General features: G+C 41.6%; 1 protein-coding gene across 5 annotated transcripts in view; it reads left to right on the top strand.

Annotated features, from left to right (window-relative positions):
• The first annotated feature begins 184 nt into the window (after positions 1–184).
• The window catches only part of KDM1B (lysine demethylase 1B), a 56,911-nt gene continuing 37,355 nt past the window's right edge, over positions 185–19,740 (top strand). For 2 of the 5 annotated variants that reach the window (XM_027603035.1, XM_027603039.1), the window contains exons 1-7: positions 192–292; positions 604–647; positions 3,733–3,832; positions 5,280–5,407; positions 6,107–6,196; positions 6,754–6,865; positions 11,663–11,779. In XM_027603035.1, coding sequence (XP_027458836.1) covers positions 3,746–3,832; positions 5,280–5,407; positions 6,107–6,196; positions 6,754–6,865; positions 11,663–11,779 — 534 coding nt within the window. In that variant the 5' untranslated portion in view covers positions 192–292; positions 604–647; positions 3,733–3,745. Of the gene's footprint in view, positions 293–603; positions 648–691; positions 874–1,798; positions 1,816–3,732; positions 3,833–5,279; positions 5,408–6,106; positions 6,197–6,753; positions 6,866–11,662; positions 11,780–19,740 lie in introns of those variants that run through there. The other 3 variants (XM_027603036.1, XM_027603037.1, XM_027603038.1) reach the window with 3 other exon arrangements.

Genomic DNA, 19,740 nt, shown 5'->3' on the forward strand with positions numbered 1-19,740 from the left:
GATCCCGCCCCCCGCCCCAGGCGCCCCGGCTTGCGCAGCGGCGGAAATGGCCAGGGCGGGGCGAGCGCCGCGGCGAAGGCGAAGGCGGGGACCCTACTCCTCCCTGGTCCCGCCGGCTCCTCCCACCCCGGGTCACGCCGTGACAGGGGCGGAAGCGGCGGCGGCGGCGGCGGCGGCCGAGCTGGGGCTGCGGCTCGCGGCGCGGATCGTGCTGTCCTGTGCGCGCGGCGCGCGGCTCCGGAGAGGCGCCGGCAGCCCCGGGCGGCGCGCAGCGTCTCGCCGGCGCTCCCAGGTGCGGGGCACGCGGCTCCGGGGGCGGGCGCGGGGGCGGCGGCGGATTTCGGGTGACAGCTCCGCACAAAGCGGCTTGGCTGGGGTGCAGGCTGCCCTTCTCGCCCTGTGCAGCGCCCCTCGCCCGGGTGGGAGGTGGACCGGTGCACCGGGGGCTGCCCCCGCCCTCCCCGGATTGGAAAGGGGGTGCGGGGTCTGAGGGAAGGGGGGGATTCCCGGGCTGGCTTGTAGAAGCGACGGGGTTCCCCGATTCGTCGCGGGGTTGAGGGTCTCTCCTAACCGCCCGCCCTCCCATGCTTCCTTTCTGTGCAGTGGTGCCTTCTCCCCCCGACTCCTTGCACCTCTCCAGCGCAAAGGTGAGCCCCGGAGGCTGTTGCTTCTCCGACTTGGGAGAAGAGACGAGAAAGCTTTTCAGAGAGCGAGGCGGCTGCAGCTGGCGCCGGGAACGTGGGGGCTCCCTCCTGGGGACTGTCAGAGCCCTGTCAGCTGGGGAGTGTCTGCGGCCGGCGGAGAGCCCCCAGTCCGGGGGTAGGAACTCCCTGGCGTGTGCTTCCCAGCCGAGGAGCCCGCGCAGCCGTGCAGGTGTTGTAGTCATAGTCGGGCGCAGCCACCACGCGTTCAGCCCCGAGCCGCTTTGCCAGATTGCTAGGCTAGCTCCTCGGGGCCTGAGCCCCCGGAGGGGGCGGCCCGGTTCCCGGAGCTCGTAGTCAACAGCCCGGCCGCTAGCAGGTGAAAGAGGAAGGAAGAGAGGCAGGCCCAGCTGTAGAAAGTTGAGGTTCCGTAATGTGGGATCGAGCCAGATGGAGGCCCAGCCTTCCCTGGGGTGGGGTGCGGGAGTCCCCAGACCACTCCGTTTGGGGAGCGCGTCGCTCTGCAGGTATGCACACCACTCAGGGCTGCTGCGTTTTGTTCGGTCTTTTTTTTTTTTAACCTATTGTAGTGGAAGAAGGGGACGGGAGGGAAGGTTTCTTCAGGACGTATAGGAGAAAATGACCATCAAGAATTAAATTGTCTTTCGGGCAGAGAAAGTAGTCAATAAAGCGTTCAGGCAGTTGAACGGGATCCATATTTCGGAAAATTTGATGAGCGTGGGTGCAATAAGGTGCTGGTCCTGCGGTATTTTCAGCGGCCCTGAGGGCAATTCTTGTTTCTGTTGTCTCTGAAGAAGTTTCTGGTAGTTTGTCTTATTTTTAGAAATTATGCTGATGCTACCATACATTTTTATTCCAACCTGAAGTCTTTTTGGATTCATATTTTTGTGAATTCTGCGTTTTTTAAAAAAAATTATTCAATAGGCTACTTCAGAAAAAACCTTGGGAATTATTAAAATAGGAATCGAGACATTGATATATCCATGTATATATTTACCTCCCCCCAAAACCTCACTTTTTTCTTTTTGTCACTTTAAAAGAAAACCAAAGCTATACATTTAAAATTAGGAAGAAATATGCTTATATAATTATATTGAACATGAAACAGATTGGTTATATTTAGTTAGGTGTGTTTATCAATTTGAAAAACCAGGTGAGAACACTTTCAGTATACTAATTGTTAGCACTTGTGATCAGTATTTCTAAGATTATATTGAAAAGCACAAAAGCTGTTGTCCTTCCAACTTAAAAATTTTTCCCTTCATCTTAAGCCCCAAAACCCCAGCAACAGTGAAAATACAGAAACTATAGTGTCAGAAAAGGATGAGGGAATATCACCATTAATTATATGCTTAACGGTGGAAGTGTACGAACACTAAAAAAATCTTTACTTGTATTTTTCCTAGATAACAGATTTAACAGTGGCTTTTATAGTCACTGTTTTCCTTTTCTCTTAACCATTTCTTGAATTATATAATTCTTCATTGCAATTAAATGTATATTTTCCAGTACACAGTTGGATTAAAATGTTTGTTGAAATTTCCAGAAACTATGCTTTCTTTTGAGTTGCCAGTATTCCTAGGTGACAGGACCAAATGTTGCATGAAACGAGGCTGATTATGCTCCTAAACCCCACATTAGACTCAAATATTTTTGCTGCAATCTTTACACATAGTATGCATTTACATATATATATGTTTATATGTGCTTTGTGGCTCATTTTATGAATAATGTAGAACATATGTATTATTTAAAGAGATTCGTTAGATTGGACAGCCTTTTGAAAATATAAATGTGATCCAGAAAGCCTTTGGGTGTAAGAATTATAGGTACACAGTTGTTCTGTTTACATTAGTAGTACTTTATCCAGCAGTAGAATGAGTGGTATAGAACCAAAAGGCAACTTATTTAATGCTTAACTGTAATGTATTTCAGAATATGTATAGGGTTTGTGCGTTCATAACTAACATGGTTTTGAGAATGTGAAGACTGAGAGGAAGGCTCTCTACCTTACCACCGATGTCAGGATTTCTCGAAGTCCGTGTAGGTGGCGAATGAAGTTTTTGCATGTGATGTTAATAATCCGTGAAAAATGCTCTTATGAATGTTAGTACAACTCATGGATAGGAAACCGTAAGATTACAAGGCCCTCAAAGCTTTTCTCCAAGATGAAGATTTTATTTGTGGAATTTGTATCTTATAACACTTTTCCACTTTGAAATTCCTTACCCATAGGTATGTCCTATTTTCATGTTATTGTGTGTGTGTGTGTAGTAAATACATGGATCAGGGAAGGAATTGTGATGATTGTAAAATCTGTTTGTTATTGCATGCTTATGGTAAGCATTTTTATTTCTTAGTTGAAAAATACTAATTCTATAACTCAGTCTTTCATGGTTACTATGCATTATTTTTCTTACAGACTTTGGTTCTTGATGCTTATTTAACTGTGTTGTTATTAGGCCAGTTTGAAAGCTTGTAAATTTTTCTAGTAGAAGATACCAGTGACTGTCTAACCCAGAGTCTTAAATCCAGTAGTGACTGGATAGTGTGCCTGAGATTTTACTGAGAGGGAGCAAATGAGTTTTCTTTGTAGAGTATAATGAGGATGAAATTCAGGAGCTACTGAGAAGGCAGTAAGATGAAGAGGGACAGACAGACAAAGACCAGGTGTTTTTACTCATTGAATTTTACAAACAGTATAATTGGTTTATTGGTCATCTGTGGGGTGTTTCTTATTTTTATATTTTTAAATGTATATACTACTAATGGACAGCACTTATTAAGTACTTATAGTGTGCTAGGTCTGGTGCTTTAAATAGATTATCTTACTCCTCACACCACTACTGTGGTACACACTGCCGTGCCCATTTTATATACGGGAACACTGAGGCTTAGTCTCAGATTAAGTAACTTGAAAGTAAGGGCTTCATACTAGGGCAGTCTAACTGCAGAGCATATGCTCTTACCTAGTAAACTACGTCATAACTTTGCTCCAGAGTGTTGAAAGTGTTACTGTTTACTTATCTCATTAAAAAAAAAAAAAAAATTTTTTTTTTTTTTTTTGAAGATTTTCTGAAACAATGGCGACACCCCGGAGGAGGACAAAGAAAAAAGCATCTTTTGATCATTCTCCGGATAGCCTGCCTTTGAGGAGCTCCGGTAGGCAGGTATTAATTCATTTGTTCATTAATGCACCTGTTGGGTTTTGTTTGTTTGTTTTTAGAGAAAGAGTGCGAGCAGGGGTGGGGGGGCCGAGTCAAAGGGGGAGGAGAAGGAGAGAGAGAATCCTAAGCAGGCTTCCCGCCCAAGCACAGGGCCCCTACACAGGGCTTGCTCTCACGACCCTGAGATCATGGCCTGAGCCAAGATCATGACCTGAGCTGAAATCAAGAGTTGGGACGCTTCACTGACTGAGCCACCCAGGTGCCCCACGTTTTTTTTATTTTTAAGTCATCTCTGCACCCATCGTGGGGCTTGAACTCCCAACCCTGAGATCAAGAGTTGCATGTTCCACAGACTGAGCCAGCCTGGTGCCCCACAACGTTAGTATGATTGGGACTGAAGTATTAGAGATGAAGAGGTACAATTCTAGTCCTCAAGGAACTTGTAGCCTTGCAGAGAAATTCCCCTTGGAACAATCACGGCACAGTGTGATAAAGTGATAGAATGTAGAAAAAAGTACCTCTGGCAGAGGGAACTGCAAAGACAGGGGCATAGAGTGTGAATCAGCATGAGCTGTTCAGAGAACCACAGCTGTGTGGTTGCTCCCAGGATGTGAGCTGAGGCCAGATTATGCTTGGCTTGGTGTCATTCATAGGAATGTGGACTTCAGTTTGTAGCTGGTTGGCTGCTCTTGGCAGGTTACTTGCTGCCATCTCTTTTCTAGGGCTTTTTTTTTTTTTTTTTAAGAAAAATACTGAGTGATGTAACTCTTTTTCTAAAATTATTCAGCTTTTGGGGGCACCTGGCTGGCTTAGTCAGAAGAGTGTGCCACTCCTGACCTTGGGTGGTGAGCAGCCCCATGTTGGGTGTAGAGATGACTTAAATACAAAAGCTTAAAAAATAATAAAATTATTCAATTTTTTAAAATCTGCAGTACTGAGAGGATATGACTGTTCTAATTAAAGGAAAGAAAATTGGGGGGCTCCTGGGTGACTCAGTGGGTTAAGCATCTGCCTTCGCTCAGGTCATGCCAGGGTCCTGGGATTGAGTCCCTTGTGGGGCTCGCTGCTCAGCGGGGAGCCTGCTTCTCCCTCTCCACTCCCCTGGCTCATGCTCTCTCTCACCATCTCTATCAAATAAAAAAAAAAATCTTTATTTCAGAGTGACTTCTGTTTTGACTGGTACAGCTTTTTTCTAAGAAAGGCCCACGTGCATTTTGGCTCTGTCCTCAGAGACCTGTCGTTCACATGCTGCTTCTGTATTTCCAGCAAGTCTGTGAATTATTTGCACACTGCAGGCTCAAGGAACTTGCTGTATCGTCAGCCCCTCACCTACTGGCAGGGTGTTGTTGAGTTTCACAACATGGAAGTTATTTCAGTCACGAACCTTCTACCTCCTTCACCCGGGGCCCTTCTGGGGGAAATCGTGTAACTTCATCTGGTTCTTCCTCAGGCGAAGAAAAAAGCAACAGAGACAACAGACGAGGACGAAGACGGCGGGTCAGAGAAGAAATATAGGCGATGTGAGAAGTCAGGCTGCACAGTAGCGTGTCCCGTGTGCTTTGCAAGCGCTTCTGAAAGGTCTGTGAAGCAGGCGCGTCTCGGCCTCTCCCCCGCCGCCCCCGAGAGCATTCTTGGTGGGAGCATCATCCTCCCAAGATAGTTTTCCTAAAAAGAGAGATCTGACCTTTTACTTCCCGAGAAAAATCTTCAGTTAAGGCTTCCGAGTCAATAAAACCTGGAAAACAAATCCCATTTTTGTGTTTTAACCACAAAGAGGTGGTGGTGGTAGTGTTCACAGTGGCACCGTAGGTCATTCTTTGGCTACATCATTGGCTGTTTTGACAGGTTCTGTTCGCCGGAGAGCCTGCTTGGTGGTCAGATTGCAGCTGGCTATTCAGCATTGGGCCATATGTTACTGCTAGAGACTGCCCAGGTCTCCTCCATACACATGCCGCGCGCAGCAAGCACAGCGACATTCCTTGTTTCGTGTCCTGAAACTCATTGCTCCGGGGAGTCCTGAGAAAATTTCTAAGCCCCAGGCCCTTGTTTGCAGCTGGGTTAGGTACCACGGGTCTTTAAGTTCCTGTGTCTTCATCAGGTTTTATTATGGATCAGACGTCCTTTTAAGTTTCCCCGGTCATCAACTCTCAGTGGTTAGGATTCTTAAGTGGAGATGGTACAAAACGGGCTCATAGGATGTGCTCAAGACCTGTTTTTAAGAAATTGAGAAGAAATGCTTATTCATTACCAAAGCTACACATTTTTTGCTATTTTCAGATGTGCCAAAAACGGCTACACATCCCGATGGTATCACCTCTCCTGTGGGGAGCATTTCTGTAACGAATGCTTTGACCATTACTACAGAAGGTTTGTTCACTAATTGTTGGAGCTGGCAGAGGGGATGGTGGCAGCGGGGGGCGGCTGCAGAAGGGTTCAGACAGTTAAGATGGAACCCCCGGGCTTACTGGATTATTTCACCTCTTCAGCCACGCCTGAGCTGACTACAGCCGTGCCAGAACTCTGGTGCAGTGGCTGGGTGTGTGCTTGCTGTGTGTGTGCACGCTCAGGGCTCAGAAAGTACCTGTTACGAGACAGTTGTTCTTCCTAGTCTGCAAGTTCTGAAAAATCTAGGCCCTGCTTTGCTGTTCTGTGACTGTGCATGGGGGCAGTGATGCAGAGATTTGGGGGAGGATGCTGACAACTCTGGGGTGCTGGACAGACGGGAAGCCATTCCATCTTAATAGTTTTCCATACTAGAAGGAATGCACCCCTCCCGACCACTTGTTTGGTGGGTGCGGAGATAACTTTCCCTCTCCTTATAAAATGGCCGGTTAAGTCCTTGACGAAAGACTTACTGACCTGCCACCTGTTTGGAAAACCTAGTGAACTTCTAGCTTGATATATTTATTTTTATTCTTTTTTAGCCACAAGGACGGATATGACAAATACACTACCTGGAAAAAAATATGGACTAGCAATGGAAAAACCGAACCTAGTCCCAAAGCTTTCATGGCAGACCAGCAGCTCCCCTACTGGGTAAAAAGTGTAATTGCTGTATTGTCCTTGAAAACATTTGAGGAGCGAAAGGCTGGAATGGATGAAAATACTGATTTTTTTAGGAAATCTTTATGTTATTACACTTATTCGTCTTTCTAGGTCTGTTAAAACATCACTTTTTAAATTTCTGTTGAAAACCTTGATAATTCACATAGTACAAAGAAGCATACAGATCTTCGGTCGAAAATCATACTTTGCATATAATTTTTTGTAGCTTTTAGTTTATCGATTTCACTTTCCCGTGTAGCCATTCTTTGAAAATTTATTTTATTTTTTTTAATTTATTTTTTTTAAGATTTAATTTATTTGACAGAGAGAGACACAGCAAGAGAGGGAACACAAGCAGGGGGAGTGGGAGAGGGAGAAGCAGGCTTCCCGTGGAGCAGGGAGCCCTGATGCAGGGCTCGATCCCAGGACCCTGGGATCATGACCTGAGCCGAAGGCAGACGCTTAACGACTGAGCCACCCAGGCGCCCCTGAAAATATATTTTAGTGATTGTTTATATTAGATAAATGTACTACCATTTAGTAAATGATTTACTAATTTTTAAAATATTATAGGTAATTTTGAGCTTCTCGCACACTTAAATTTTTTTTATCGAAGCAAAGTTCGCATAAAATTAACTATTTTATTTTTTTAAGTTTTATTATTTTAAGTACTCTCTACACCCAGCATGGGGCTTGAACTCGTGACCCCAAGATCAAGAGTTGCATGCTCTTTCCCTGAGCTAGTCAGGTTCCCCCACGTTAACTATTTTAAAGTGAACGATTTAGTGGCATTTAATACATTGATAATATTGTGCAACCAAATGCTAATTCCAAGGCATTTTCATCATTCACAGGGGAAACCTGTGCCCATCGAATAGTCACCTTTCAATCCCCCTCCCCTAGCCACCACTGATCTTTGTCTTTGTGAGATACCTATTTTGGATGTTTTATATAAAGGAATCATGCAGTATGTGACCTTTCATCACTGGCTTCTTTCAAGTAGCATGTTCTTGAGGTTCGTCTATGTTGTAATTCATTCCTTTTCATGGGTAATATTTCATTGTATGGATTGGTCAGATTTTATTTATCCATTCATCAGTCATCTGTTGGACATTTGGGTTGTTTTCACTTTTTAGTTATTGCATATAGTTGCTGGTATGGACCTTTGTACATGAAGATTTGAATACCTTTTTTCAGTTCTGTTTGGCATATACCTAACAATAAAATTACTGGGTTGTGATGGTAACTATTTAATCCTTTGAGGGACTGCCACACTCTTTTCCATAGCACACTGCTGCATGGTCTTCATTCCCAGCAGCACTGTGGGGGGTTCAAATTTTGCCACATCCTCATCAGCTCTTGTTTTCCATTATTTTGATTCTAGCTGTCGTAGTAGGCATGAATGAGAGATACCCCTAGTGGGAGTATCTCATTGTGGTTTTGATTTGCATTTTTGTAATGATTAATGCATTTTTTTGGGTGCTTATTGACCATTTGTTTATCTTCTTTGGAGAAATATCTGTGCAAGTCTTTTGCCCATTTTTTAAAAATTACTGATTATATTCCCTATGCTGTACATTTCATTTCTGTGACTTAATTTATAACTGGAAGTTTGTAGCTCTTAGTTGCCTTCACCTGTTCCACCCATCCCTCTACCCACCTCGCCTCTGGCAACCACCAGTTTGTTCTCTGTATTTAGAGTCTCTTTGTTTTCTTGTTTGTTCATTTTTTTAGGTTCCACATATAAACAAAATCACATGGTATTTATCTTTCTCTGATTCATTTCACTTAATACAGTGTTCTCTAAGTTCATCCATGTTGTTAAAAATAGCAAAATCTCATTTCTATGTTTGTGTTGTATTTCATTGTGTGTATCTCACTTCTTTTTTATTCATTCATCTATTGATGGACACTTGGGCTGCTTTCATATCTTGGCTTTTTAAAACAGTGCTACAGTAAACATAGGGTGCATATATCTTTTCAAATTAGCATTTTTGTTTTCTTTGGGTAGATACCCAGGAGTGGAATTACTGGATCATATTGTAATTCTATTTATTTTTTGAGGAAACTCCATATGTTTCCCACAGTGGTTGCAACAATTTACATTCTTACCAACAATGCACGAGTGTTCCTTTTCCTCCACATTCTCCCAACACTTATTATTTCTTGTCTTTTTAATAACCATTCTGACAGGTGTAAGGTGATATCCTTGTGGTTTTGATTTGCATTTCCCTGGTGATGAGTGATGTTGAGCATCTTTTCATGTGTCTGTTGGCCAACTGTAGGTCTTCTTTGGAAAAATGTCTATTTGGGCCCTCTGCCCAATTTTTAATCGGATTATTTGTTTTCTTGGTGTTGAGTTGTAGAAGTTCTTTATATAGTTTGGACATTAACTCTTTATTGGATATGTCATTTACAAATATCTTCTGTTCACTGGGTTGCCTTTGGGTTTTGTTGATGGTTTCTTCACTGTGCAAAAGTTTTTTATTTTGATGTAGTCCCAACTGTTTATTTTTGCTTTTGTCTCCCTTGCCTCAGAAGGCATACCATAAATATGTTGCTAAGGCCAATGTCCAGGAACTTACTGCCCATGGTTCCTTTTGGAAGTTTTACAGTTTCAAGTCTCACATTTAGATCTTTAATCCATTTTGAGTTTATTTTTGTATATGGTGAGAGAGACTGGTCCAGTTCCATTGTTTTGTATGTAGCTCTCCAGTTTTCTCAGCACCATTTGTCGAAGAGACTGTCTTTCTCCCATTGTATATTCTTGCCTCCCCATTGTAGATTAATTGATCATATAGACATGGGTTTATTTCTGGGCTCTCTATCCTGTTCCACTGACCTGTGTGTTTTTGTGCCAGTACCATAGTGTTTTGCTTACGACAGCTTTGTTGTAGATCTTGACATCTGGGATTGTGATAACTTCGGTTTTGTTCTTTCTCAAGACCGCTTTGGCTATTCGAGGTCTTTTGTAGTTCCATGCAAACTTCAGGATTATTTTAGTTCTATGAAAAATGCTGTTGGTATTTTGATAGGAATTGCATTAAATCTGTAGATTGCTTTGGGTAGTATGGGCATTTTTCTAAAGATTTTTATTTATTTTTTGAGAGAGAGAGAGCACATGAGCGAGGGGAGGGTCAGAGGGAGAAGCAAACTCCCTGCTGAGCAGGGAGCCCGATGCGGGACTCGATTCAGGGACTCCAGGATCATGACCTGAGCCGAAGGCAGTCGCTTAACCAAGTGAGCCACACAGGCGCCCCAGTATGGACATTTTAACAGTAGTCTTTCAATCCATGAGTATGATACATCATTCCATTGTATCATCTTCAGATTTTTTTCATTAACATCTTACAGTTTTCAGAGTACAGGTCTTTCACTTCCTTGGTTAAGTTTATTCCTAGGTATTTTTATTCTTTTTGGTGCAATTGTAAATACGATTGTTTTCTTAATTTTTTTTCCTGCTACTTCCATTATTAGTGTGTAGAAACACAACTGACTTCTTTATATTAATGTTATATTCTGCAACTTTCCTGAATTCATTTATTCTAATAGTTTTTTGGTAGAGTCTTTTAAGAGTTTTCTATATATAATATCATGTCATCTGCCAATAGTGAAGGTTTTACTTCTTTCGTACCAATTTGGATGCCTTTTATTTCTTTATGCAGCAATCAGACAAGAAAAATAAATAAAAGGCATCTTTTTTAAACAACCCATTTTTAAATTTTATATACGTTCTCCTACAGGTTGCCTTTTCACTTCTTGATAGTGTCTTTTGATGTACAAAGTTTTTTATTTTGAAGTTCAGTTTATCCATTTTTTTTTTCTTTTGCTGCTTGTGCTTTGGTGTCATATCCAAGAATCTATTGCCAAATCTGAGGAGATCGACTCCCATGTTTTCTTCTAAGAGTTTTATCACTTCGGCTCTTTATTTAGATGTTTGATCCATTTTGAGTTCATTTTTTTTTTTAAAGATTTAGAGAGAGTGTGCATGAGCAGGAGCAGAGGGAGAAGGAGAGAGAGTGCCAAGCAGACCCCCAACTGAGTTCAGAGCCCACCACGGGGCTCAGTCTCACGACCCATGAGATCATGACCTGAGCTGAAACCAAGTGTCAGACGCTTAACCGACTGAGCCACCCAGATGCCCCCATTTTGAGTTAATTTTTGTATGTGTGTGAAGTAGTCATCCAACTTAATTCTTTCCATATGGATATCTGCACACTTTAAAAAAATAAACCTTATATTTTGGAATAATCTTAAATTTACAGAAAAGTTATAAGGATAGTAACAGAGAATTCCCATATATCCTTCATCCAGTTTCTCCTAATGTTATCATCCACCAACCGTAATGTAAAGCTCAGAAATTAACATTGCTGCAGTACTAATAACTACATTACAGACTTTATTTGGATTTCATCAGGTTTTTCTCCAGTGTCCTTATGGTTCCAGGATCTAGTTCAGGATCCCACACTGTACTTAATGTGCATACTTTTTGACTAAATTTAACTCTGATCATTTCCCTAGGTTAGAGCTGGAAAGCCTCTCTGACAACAGTGCTTAGATCCCCTTTGCACTTTCCTGGTGCCTGAGCTAGTATTGAATCAGAAGTCATTATCCCCGTGGGGTAAAAGTGGATTATGTGGGTGGTGGTGATGCAAGGGGGAGGAAGAAGTACTCATGGGAAGGTTGGTCAGATCTTATGGAAAGAATGGCAGAGTGAGTGGTGGAGGATAGACATGCTAGCTCATGATTAGCCAGCTCACTGACCTTGACATCTTGCTTTCCATCTAGGTTCAGTGTACAAAACCTGAGTGTAGAAAATGGAGACAACTTACCAAGGAAATCCATCTTACTCCACAGATAGCAAGGACCTACCGATGTGGTATGAAATCAAATACTACCATTAAGGTATGAGCTCTGTTGGTTTTCCTTTTGAATTAATACGTAGGTTGATTTAGTTGTAACTAAATAGTGATGGTGTATATTTTTCATTTATTGTATTGATCATTTTGTCGGGATTGTATCAGTCCACGTATAACAGGACCCCAACTGTGATAGCTTAACTGATTGAAGACTTTATTTTTTTCTCACGATAAGCAGTTTGGAAATAGCCTGTCCAGGGCTGGCGTGGCTGCCCAGGGAAGTCTCCATACCAGTTTCCAGTCCCACCAGGAGATGGTTGCTGTACCATCAGCCATTGTGTCCAAATTCTAAGCAGAAAAGATGGGAAAGGCAAAGGGGCAAGAGGGGTGTGTCAGCTGAGCCTCTCTGTCCTTTATTGGTAAAATAGTAGCTTTCCAGAAAGTTCCAACAGATTTCTCTTTACATCTCATTGCCAGAACAGGATCATGCAACTACTGTGAACAACAGTAGAGAGATGAAGGAAGTGTAACTGAGCATGTTGCGGTATCAGTCAAAACCAGGATCCTTTTAGTAAGGAAGAAGGGATCCTTTTAGTAAGGAAGATATGTTTGGGCAATTTTTTTACCTTTTTTTTTTTTAATGTGGCAATTACTTAGTATTTAAAATGTCTAACTTTTATATTAGTTTCAGGTGTATAATCTAGTGATTCAGTAATTCTGTACTCGGTGCTCATCATGATAAGTGCCCTCCTTGATCCCCATCACCTGTTTCCCCATCCCCCACCCCCACCCACATCCCCTCTGGCAACCATCAGTTTGTTCTGTATATTTAATAGTCTGTTTCTTGGTTTGTTTCTTTCTCTCTCTTTTCCTTTGCTTGTTTGTTTTGTTTCTTAAACTTCACATACGAGTGAAATCATGTGGTGTTTGTCTTTGTCTGACTGACTTACTTCACTTAGCATTATACCCAATAGATCCATCCATGTTGTTACAGAAAGGCAAGATTTCATTCTTTTTTTTAGGGCTGAATAATATTGCATTGTGTATATATACCACACTTTCTTTATCCAGTCATCTATTGTTGGACACTTGGGCTTCTTCCGTAATTTGGCAATTGTAGATAATGCTGCAATAAACAAACAGGTGTACATATCCCTTTGATTTAGTATTTTTGTATTTTTTGAGTAAATACCCACTAGTGCAATTATTGGATCATAGGGTAGTTCTGTTTTTAACTTTTTGAGGACCCTCCATACTGTTCTCCACACCAGCTGCACCAGTTTACATTCCCACCAACAGTGCAAGAGGGTTCCTTTTTCTCCACATCCTCACCAACACTTGTTTCTTGTGTTGTTAATTTTAGCCATCCTGACAGGTGTGAGGTGATATCTCATTGTGGTTTTGATTTGCATTTCCCTGATGAGTGATGTTGAGCATCTTTTCATGTGTCGGCCATCTGTATGTCTTTTTGCAGAGATGTCTGTTCACATCTTCTGCCCATTTTTGGTTGGATTATTTGTTTTTTTTCGGTGTTGAGTTGTATTGGTTCTTTATATATTTTGGATACTAACCCTTTATCAGCTAAGTCATTTGCAAATATCGTCTCCCATTCAGTAGGGTACTTCTTAGTTTTGTTGATGGTTTCATTCATTGTGCAGAAACTTTTTATTTCGATGTAGTCCCAATAGTTTATTTTTGCTTTTGTTTCCCTTGCCTCAGGAGACCTATCTAGAAAAATGTTGCTATGGCCAATGTCAAAGAAGTTACTGCCTGTGTTCTCTTCAAGGATTTTTATGGTTTCCGGCCTCATGTTTAGGCCTTTAATGCATTTTGAGTTTATTTTTGTGTATGGTATAAGAAAGTGGCCTAGTTTCATTCTTCTGCATGTAGCTGTTCACTTTTTCCAACACCATTTGTTGAAGAGACTGTCTTTTTCCCATTGGATAGTCTTAACATAGATTTTTGCATCTATGTTCATCAGAGATATTGGCCTGTAGTTCTCTTTTTTGTGCTCTTTATCTGATCTTGGTATCAGGGTAATAATGCTGGCCTCACAGAATAAATCTGGAAGTTTTCCTTCCTTTTCTAATTTTTGGAATAGTTTGAGAAGAATAGGTATTGACTCTTCTTTAAACGTTGGGTACAATTCCGCTGTGAAGCCATCTGGTTCTAGATTTTTGTTGGGAGTTTGTTGTTGTTGTTACTGATTTCTTTGTTGGTAATTGGTCTGTTCAAGTTTTGTGTTTCTTCCTGCTTCAGTTTTGGTAGGTTATATGTTCCTACAAATTTATCCATTTCTTCTAGGTTGTCCAATTTGTTGGCATATTGTTTTTTATAATAAACCGTTGGAATTGTTTATATTTCTGTGGTGTTGGTTTTTATTTCTCCTCTCTCACTTGTGACTTTGAGTCCTTTCTCTTTTGTTCTCGATGAGTCTGCCTAGACGTTTATCAGTTTTGTTGTTTTTTTTTTTTTTCCAAAGAACCAGCTCCTGGTTTCATTCATCTGTTCTGTTGTTTTTTTTTTTAGTTTGTATATCACTTATTTCTGCTTTAATCTTTATATTTTCCTTCCTTCTGCTGGCATTAGGCTTCATTTATTCTTTTTCTAGTTCCTTTAGGTGTAAGATTAGGTTGTTTGAGATTTTTCTTGCTTCTTGAGGTAGGCCTCTATTAGCTATATATTTCCCTTTTAGGACTGCTTTTGCTCTGTCCCAAAGGTCTGAATCATCATGTTTCACTTTCATTTATTTCCATGTACTTTTAAAATTTCTTCTTGTATTTCCTGGTTGACCCATTCATTGTTTAATAGCATGTTTTTTAACCTCCATGTATCTGTGCCCTATCCAGATTTTTTCTTGGGATTGACTTCTAGTTTCATAGCATTGCGGTCAGAAAAGATGCATGGTGTGACTTTGATCTTTTTAAATTTGTTGAAGCTTGTTTTTTTTTTTTTTTGAGATTTTATTTATTCATTTGAGACACAGAGATAGAGCACGAGCAGGGAGAGAGGCAGAGGGAGAGGGAGAAGCAGGCTCCCCACTGAGCCAGGAGCCTGATGCAGGGCTCGATTCCAGGACCCTGGGATCATGACCTGAGCCGAAGGCAGATGCCTAACCCAGGTGCCTCTGTTGAGGCTTGTTTTGTGGTCTAATATGTGATTTGTTCTGGAGAATGTTCCATGTACACTTGAAAAGAATGTGTTTTCTGCTTTAGCATGAAGTATTCTGAATATATCTCTTAAGGATTTAAGAGATACTGTTGTCATACTGTTCCAGTGTAACACTCAAAGCCATTGTTCCCTTGTTGACTTTCTGTTTAGATAAGCTGTCCATTGATGTAAATCAGGTGTTAAAGTCCCCTACTGTTTTTGAATTATCAGTTAGTTCCTTTATGGTTGTTATTGTTTTATGTATTTGGGTGTTCCTATGTTGGGTGCATAAATATTTTTTTAAAAGATTTATTTTAGAGAGAAAGAGTGAGCAGGGGGAGGGGCAGAAGGAAGGGGAGAGGCAGAGAATCTCAAGCAATCTTGAGTGAGGAGCCCAACATGGGGCTTGGCCCCATGACCCTGAGACCATGATCCAAGCCAAAACCAAGAGTCGGACAATTAACTGACTGAGCCACCAAGGCCCCCGGGTAAATAAATATTTATAATTGTTAGGTTTTCTTGTTGGATTGTCCCCTTTATTATAGTGTCCTTTTTTATCTCTTATTACAGGCTTTCTTTTAAAGTCTGTTTTGTCCAATAGAAGTATTGCTACTCCGGCTTTCTTTTAACATCCATTTGCATGATAAATGTTTCTCCATTCCTCACTTTCAATCTGCAGGTGCTTTTAGGTCTAAAATGAGTCTCTTGTAGGCAGCATATACATGGGTCTTGTTTTTTAATCCATTCTATCACGCTGTGTCTTTTGAGAGGAGCATTTATTTCACGTACATTCAGTGTCATTATTGATAGATAAGTATTTATTGCCATTTCATTACTTGTTTTGTCATTTGATTTTGAAGATTTTCTCTGATCCTTTCTTTTTCCCTCTCATGGTTTGCTGGTTTTCTTTAGAGGTATATTTGGATTTCTTTCTCTTCATTCTTTGCATATTTGTTGTTGGTTTTTGATTTGTGGTTACCATTAGGTTTGTATATAACCTCTTTGTCATGTAGCAGTCTGTGTTAAGTTGATGGTCATTTAGGTTTGAACCCATTATTTTCTCCTGTCTTCCCCACGTTTTAGGTATAGGGTGTCATATTTTACATCCTTTTATTTTGTGTGTTCCTTGACTAATTTTTTATAGAAATACTCATTTTTATTGCTTGTGTGTTTCCTATCCTCATACAATCATTTTTGGTCTTTCCACTCAAAAAGTCTCCTATAATATTACTTGCAAAGCTGGTTTAGTGGTCATGAACTCCTGTAGGTTTGTCTGGGAAACTCCTTATCTCTCCTCCCAAATGATAGCCTTGGATTCTTGGCTGCAGGTGTTTCCCATTTGGCATTTTGAATATATCATGCCACTGTTTTCTGGCTTGGAAAGTTTCTGCTGAAAAATCTGCGGATAGCCTTATGGGGTTTCCTTTCTCTATGTAACTGTCTTCATTTATATTATTGCTCTTAATATTTTTTCCTTATCACTATATTTTACCATTTTAATTACAGTATGTCGTGGTGTGGATTGGCTTTTGTTGATTTTATTGGGGGTTCTCTGTGCCTCCTGGATCTGGATATTTCATCCCTTCCCCAGATTAGGGAACTTTTCAGCTGTCCTTTTTTTTTTTTTTTTTTTATAAGATTTTATTTATTTACTTAGCGAGAGAGAGAGAGAGAGAGTGCATGTGCTGGCCGGGGGAGGGAGAAGGACAAGCAGACTCCACACTGAGGGCAGAGCCCGACTCGGGGCTCGATCCCATGATCCTAAGACCATGACCTGAGTGGAAACCTAGAGGATGATTCGTAACTGACTGAACCACCCAGGTGCCCCTCAGCTGTTATTTCTTCAAGTAAATTCTCTGCTCCCTTTTCTCTCTCTCTTCCTCTTCCGGGATGCCTATCATACGAATGTTAGTACATTTGCTGAAGTCACTGAGTTCTCTAAATCTGTTCTCATTTTGCATAATTCTTTCTCTTTCGTTCACCTTGATTATTTTCCATTACTCTGTCTTCTGTGTCACTAATTTTTTCCTCTGCTGCTTTCATCCTGCTGTTCATTCCAAGTGTGTGCTTTTCATTTCACTTTGCTATGTTATTCCTTTTCTCTGTGTCAAGGGTCTCAGTGTTGTTCTCTACTCTTTTCTCAAGTTCAGTGAATATCGTTGTGATCATTGCTTTAAATTCTCCATCAGGCATGTTACTTATATCTGTTTCCCTTAGGACTCTGGCTGTGGCATTGTTCTTTAATTTGGGGCACATTCCTCTCTCTTCCTATCTTGTCCAAGTCTCTATGCCTGTTTCTTTGTGTTAGGAAAACCAGCTACATCTGTTCTTGAGGGTAATGGCCTTATGAAGAAGAGGTCCTGTAGTGTCTTGCTGTGTAGTGTACCCTGTTCCCCAGCCTGGTGCTTCTGGGACTCTCTCCAGTGTGTGCTGGGAGCGTTCTGATGTTGTGTCCTGGACACTATCCTTCAGGCCAGTCATCTGCAGAGGCCCTCTTTGCTTTTGTGGGCAGTGTTTGGTTCCTGGCCTGAGGTGGTGCATTTTAACTAGATGTGTTCTAGCTTGCTTGTGAAATGGGACCTGTCAGCACTGCCACCAGAACTGAGGCCTTGAAAACGTCCAGGGTGGGGAGATGTGGTGTGGACAGGGGTTTGCACTGGCCTTTGGCAGTAACATGCCTGCCATGCTGGGATTTAGGCAAACGTGACTGGCGAGGTTGGTTGCTCTGGAACACAGGGCTGGGGAGAGGCTTCACGTAAGCAAGTTAGGTAGCAAATGTGGGCACTGGGCTGGTTCCTGTGGGTGACTCTGTGTTAATGCTGAGGACGGGCGAGAGAAATGGCTCCTGCCAGGTCCTTTGTTGCCAGAGGCACCTCTCCGTGATCGCTGCTTCTCTGGGACACGCTCTGAGACGAACAGCTAACCTCCCCACCTTGTGCCCCAGGTGCTCTTCAGATCACTGTTTTTTCCATGCTGTATGTCCGAGGGCTTTTCACCTTGCCTTCTCTCCAAGAGTAACCCCGATAACCTCCGGGCTGTATCCCAGCCAACTCCATTGACCTTTAGAACTCCAGGCTTTCAGTCCTGCTGGTTGCAAGAACTCATGAAATTCCGTCCTCCGTACTTTCCAAGCCAGTTGCTATGGGGATTCGTTTTCCCTGTGCACTCCCCCGCGTGCTAGTGTTCTCTTGCCCATCTCTGCAACCACAGCTCCCTCCTCCCTGCTGCAGCAGCCAGGATCCATTTCTCTTCCAAGCCACATCTCTGCACTTCTACGTTCTTCATTGTGGCCTTTTCTCTCCCTTTAGTCGTGGAGTTTGTTCTCCCAGCCTTCAGATCAATTTCCGGGGTATTTAGGATGATCTGATCGTTATCTAGTTTTATTTGTGAGACAGGGCAAGCCTAGGGTCATCCTCCTGTGCCGCCATCTTCCCCCTCTGAAAATAAAGTTTTATTGGAATACATCCATGCTCATGTTACGTATCGTCTGTGGTTGCTTTCATGCTACAGTGTTAAGGGGTTTGTGATGTAGACCATACGATACACAGGATTTAAAATATTTACTCTCTGGCCCTTTACAGAAAATATTTCCCAACCTCTGTTCTGATCCATGAGCATGGTATATCTCTCCATCTTTTCTTTAATTTCTCTCCAGAGTTTTTTTTCTAGTTTTCACTGAGGGTGTCTTTTATTTAATTTATTTCTAGATATCTTGCCTTTTTCTGTAATTATAAGTGGAATTTATTTTTAACTTTATTTTCAAGTTGTTTATTACAGTTATATGGAAATACGATTTACTTGTATATCTACCCAGAGACTTTCTTGAATTCTTACTAAATTTTGAAGAACTTTTTGTAGATTCCTTTGGGGTTTCTACAGTCATAGCAACTGTGAATAAAGACTCTTGTGCTTTTTTAAAAAAAAACTAAATTTTTTAGCTCTCTCTTCTTCTTGCCTTATTAGTTTGGTCAGGATCATCAGTACAGAGTTGAGCAGAAGTTGGAGAACAGCCATCTCTTCTTGGTCCTGACTTAGGAGGAATGTGTTCAGTATTTTATCATTATGTACAGTGCTGGCTGTAGCTTTTCACAGACGTCTTTGGTCAGACTGAGGAAGTTCCTCTCTCTCCCTAGTTTGCTGAGAATGTTTTATTATGAGTGGATGTTGGATTTTGTCAGAAACTTTCTCTGTGTCTTTTGTGATGATCATGTGGATTTTTCTCCTTTAATCTATTAGTGTGACTTGTGCGGATTCTAGCATGTTGAAACAACCTTGCGTTCCCTGGGGAGGGGGGGAGAATCCCACTTGTTATTAATACATTATCCTTTAATGTATTGTTGGATTCCGTTTGCTCATATTTTGTTGTGGAATTCTGCACCTGTGTTCATGATGAAGACTATCTGTCATTTTCTTTTCTTGTAATATCCTTGTCGGGTTCTGGTATCCAAGTTATGCTGACTCCATAAGACAGAATGAGAAGTATATCCGCCTCCTCTGTTTTGTTAAAGAGTCTGAGTAAGGGTGATAATGATTTCTTTTTTACTGTTTGGTATAATTCCGTAGTGAAGACATTGGGCTAGTTTTCTTTGTAAGAAGTTTTGATATGACAAATTCAGTGTCAATGTCACAGATATGTGGCTAGTCACGTGGTTTATTCTACCAGTTTTAGATTAGTTGTGTTTTGTGGGTTTATAAAAAAAATTTTTTTTTTTTAATTTGTCAGAGCACGAGCACAAGGAGGGGGAGAAGCAGGCTTCCCGCTGAGCAGGGAGCCCAACGTGGGACTTGATCCCAGGACCCTGGGATCATGACCTGAGCCGAAGGCAGAAGCTTAACTGACCGAGTCATCCAGGCATT

This window comes from Zalophus californianus, chromosome 7, assembly GCF_009762305.2.
Source record: "Zalophus californianus isolate mZalCal1 chromosome 7, mZalCal1.pri.v2, whole genome shotgun sequence".
Lineage (NCBI taxonomy): Eukaryota > Metazoa > Chordata > Mammalia > Carnivora > Otariidae > Zalophus > Zalophus californianus.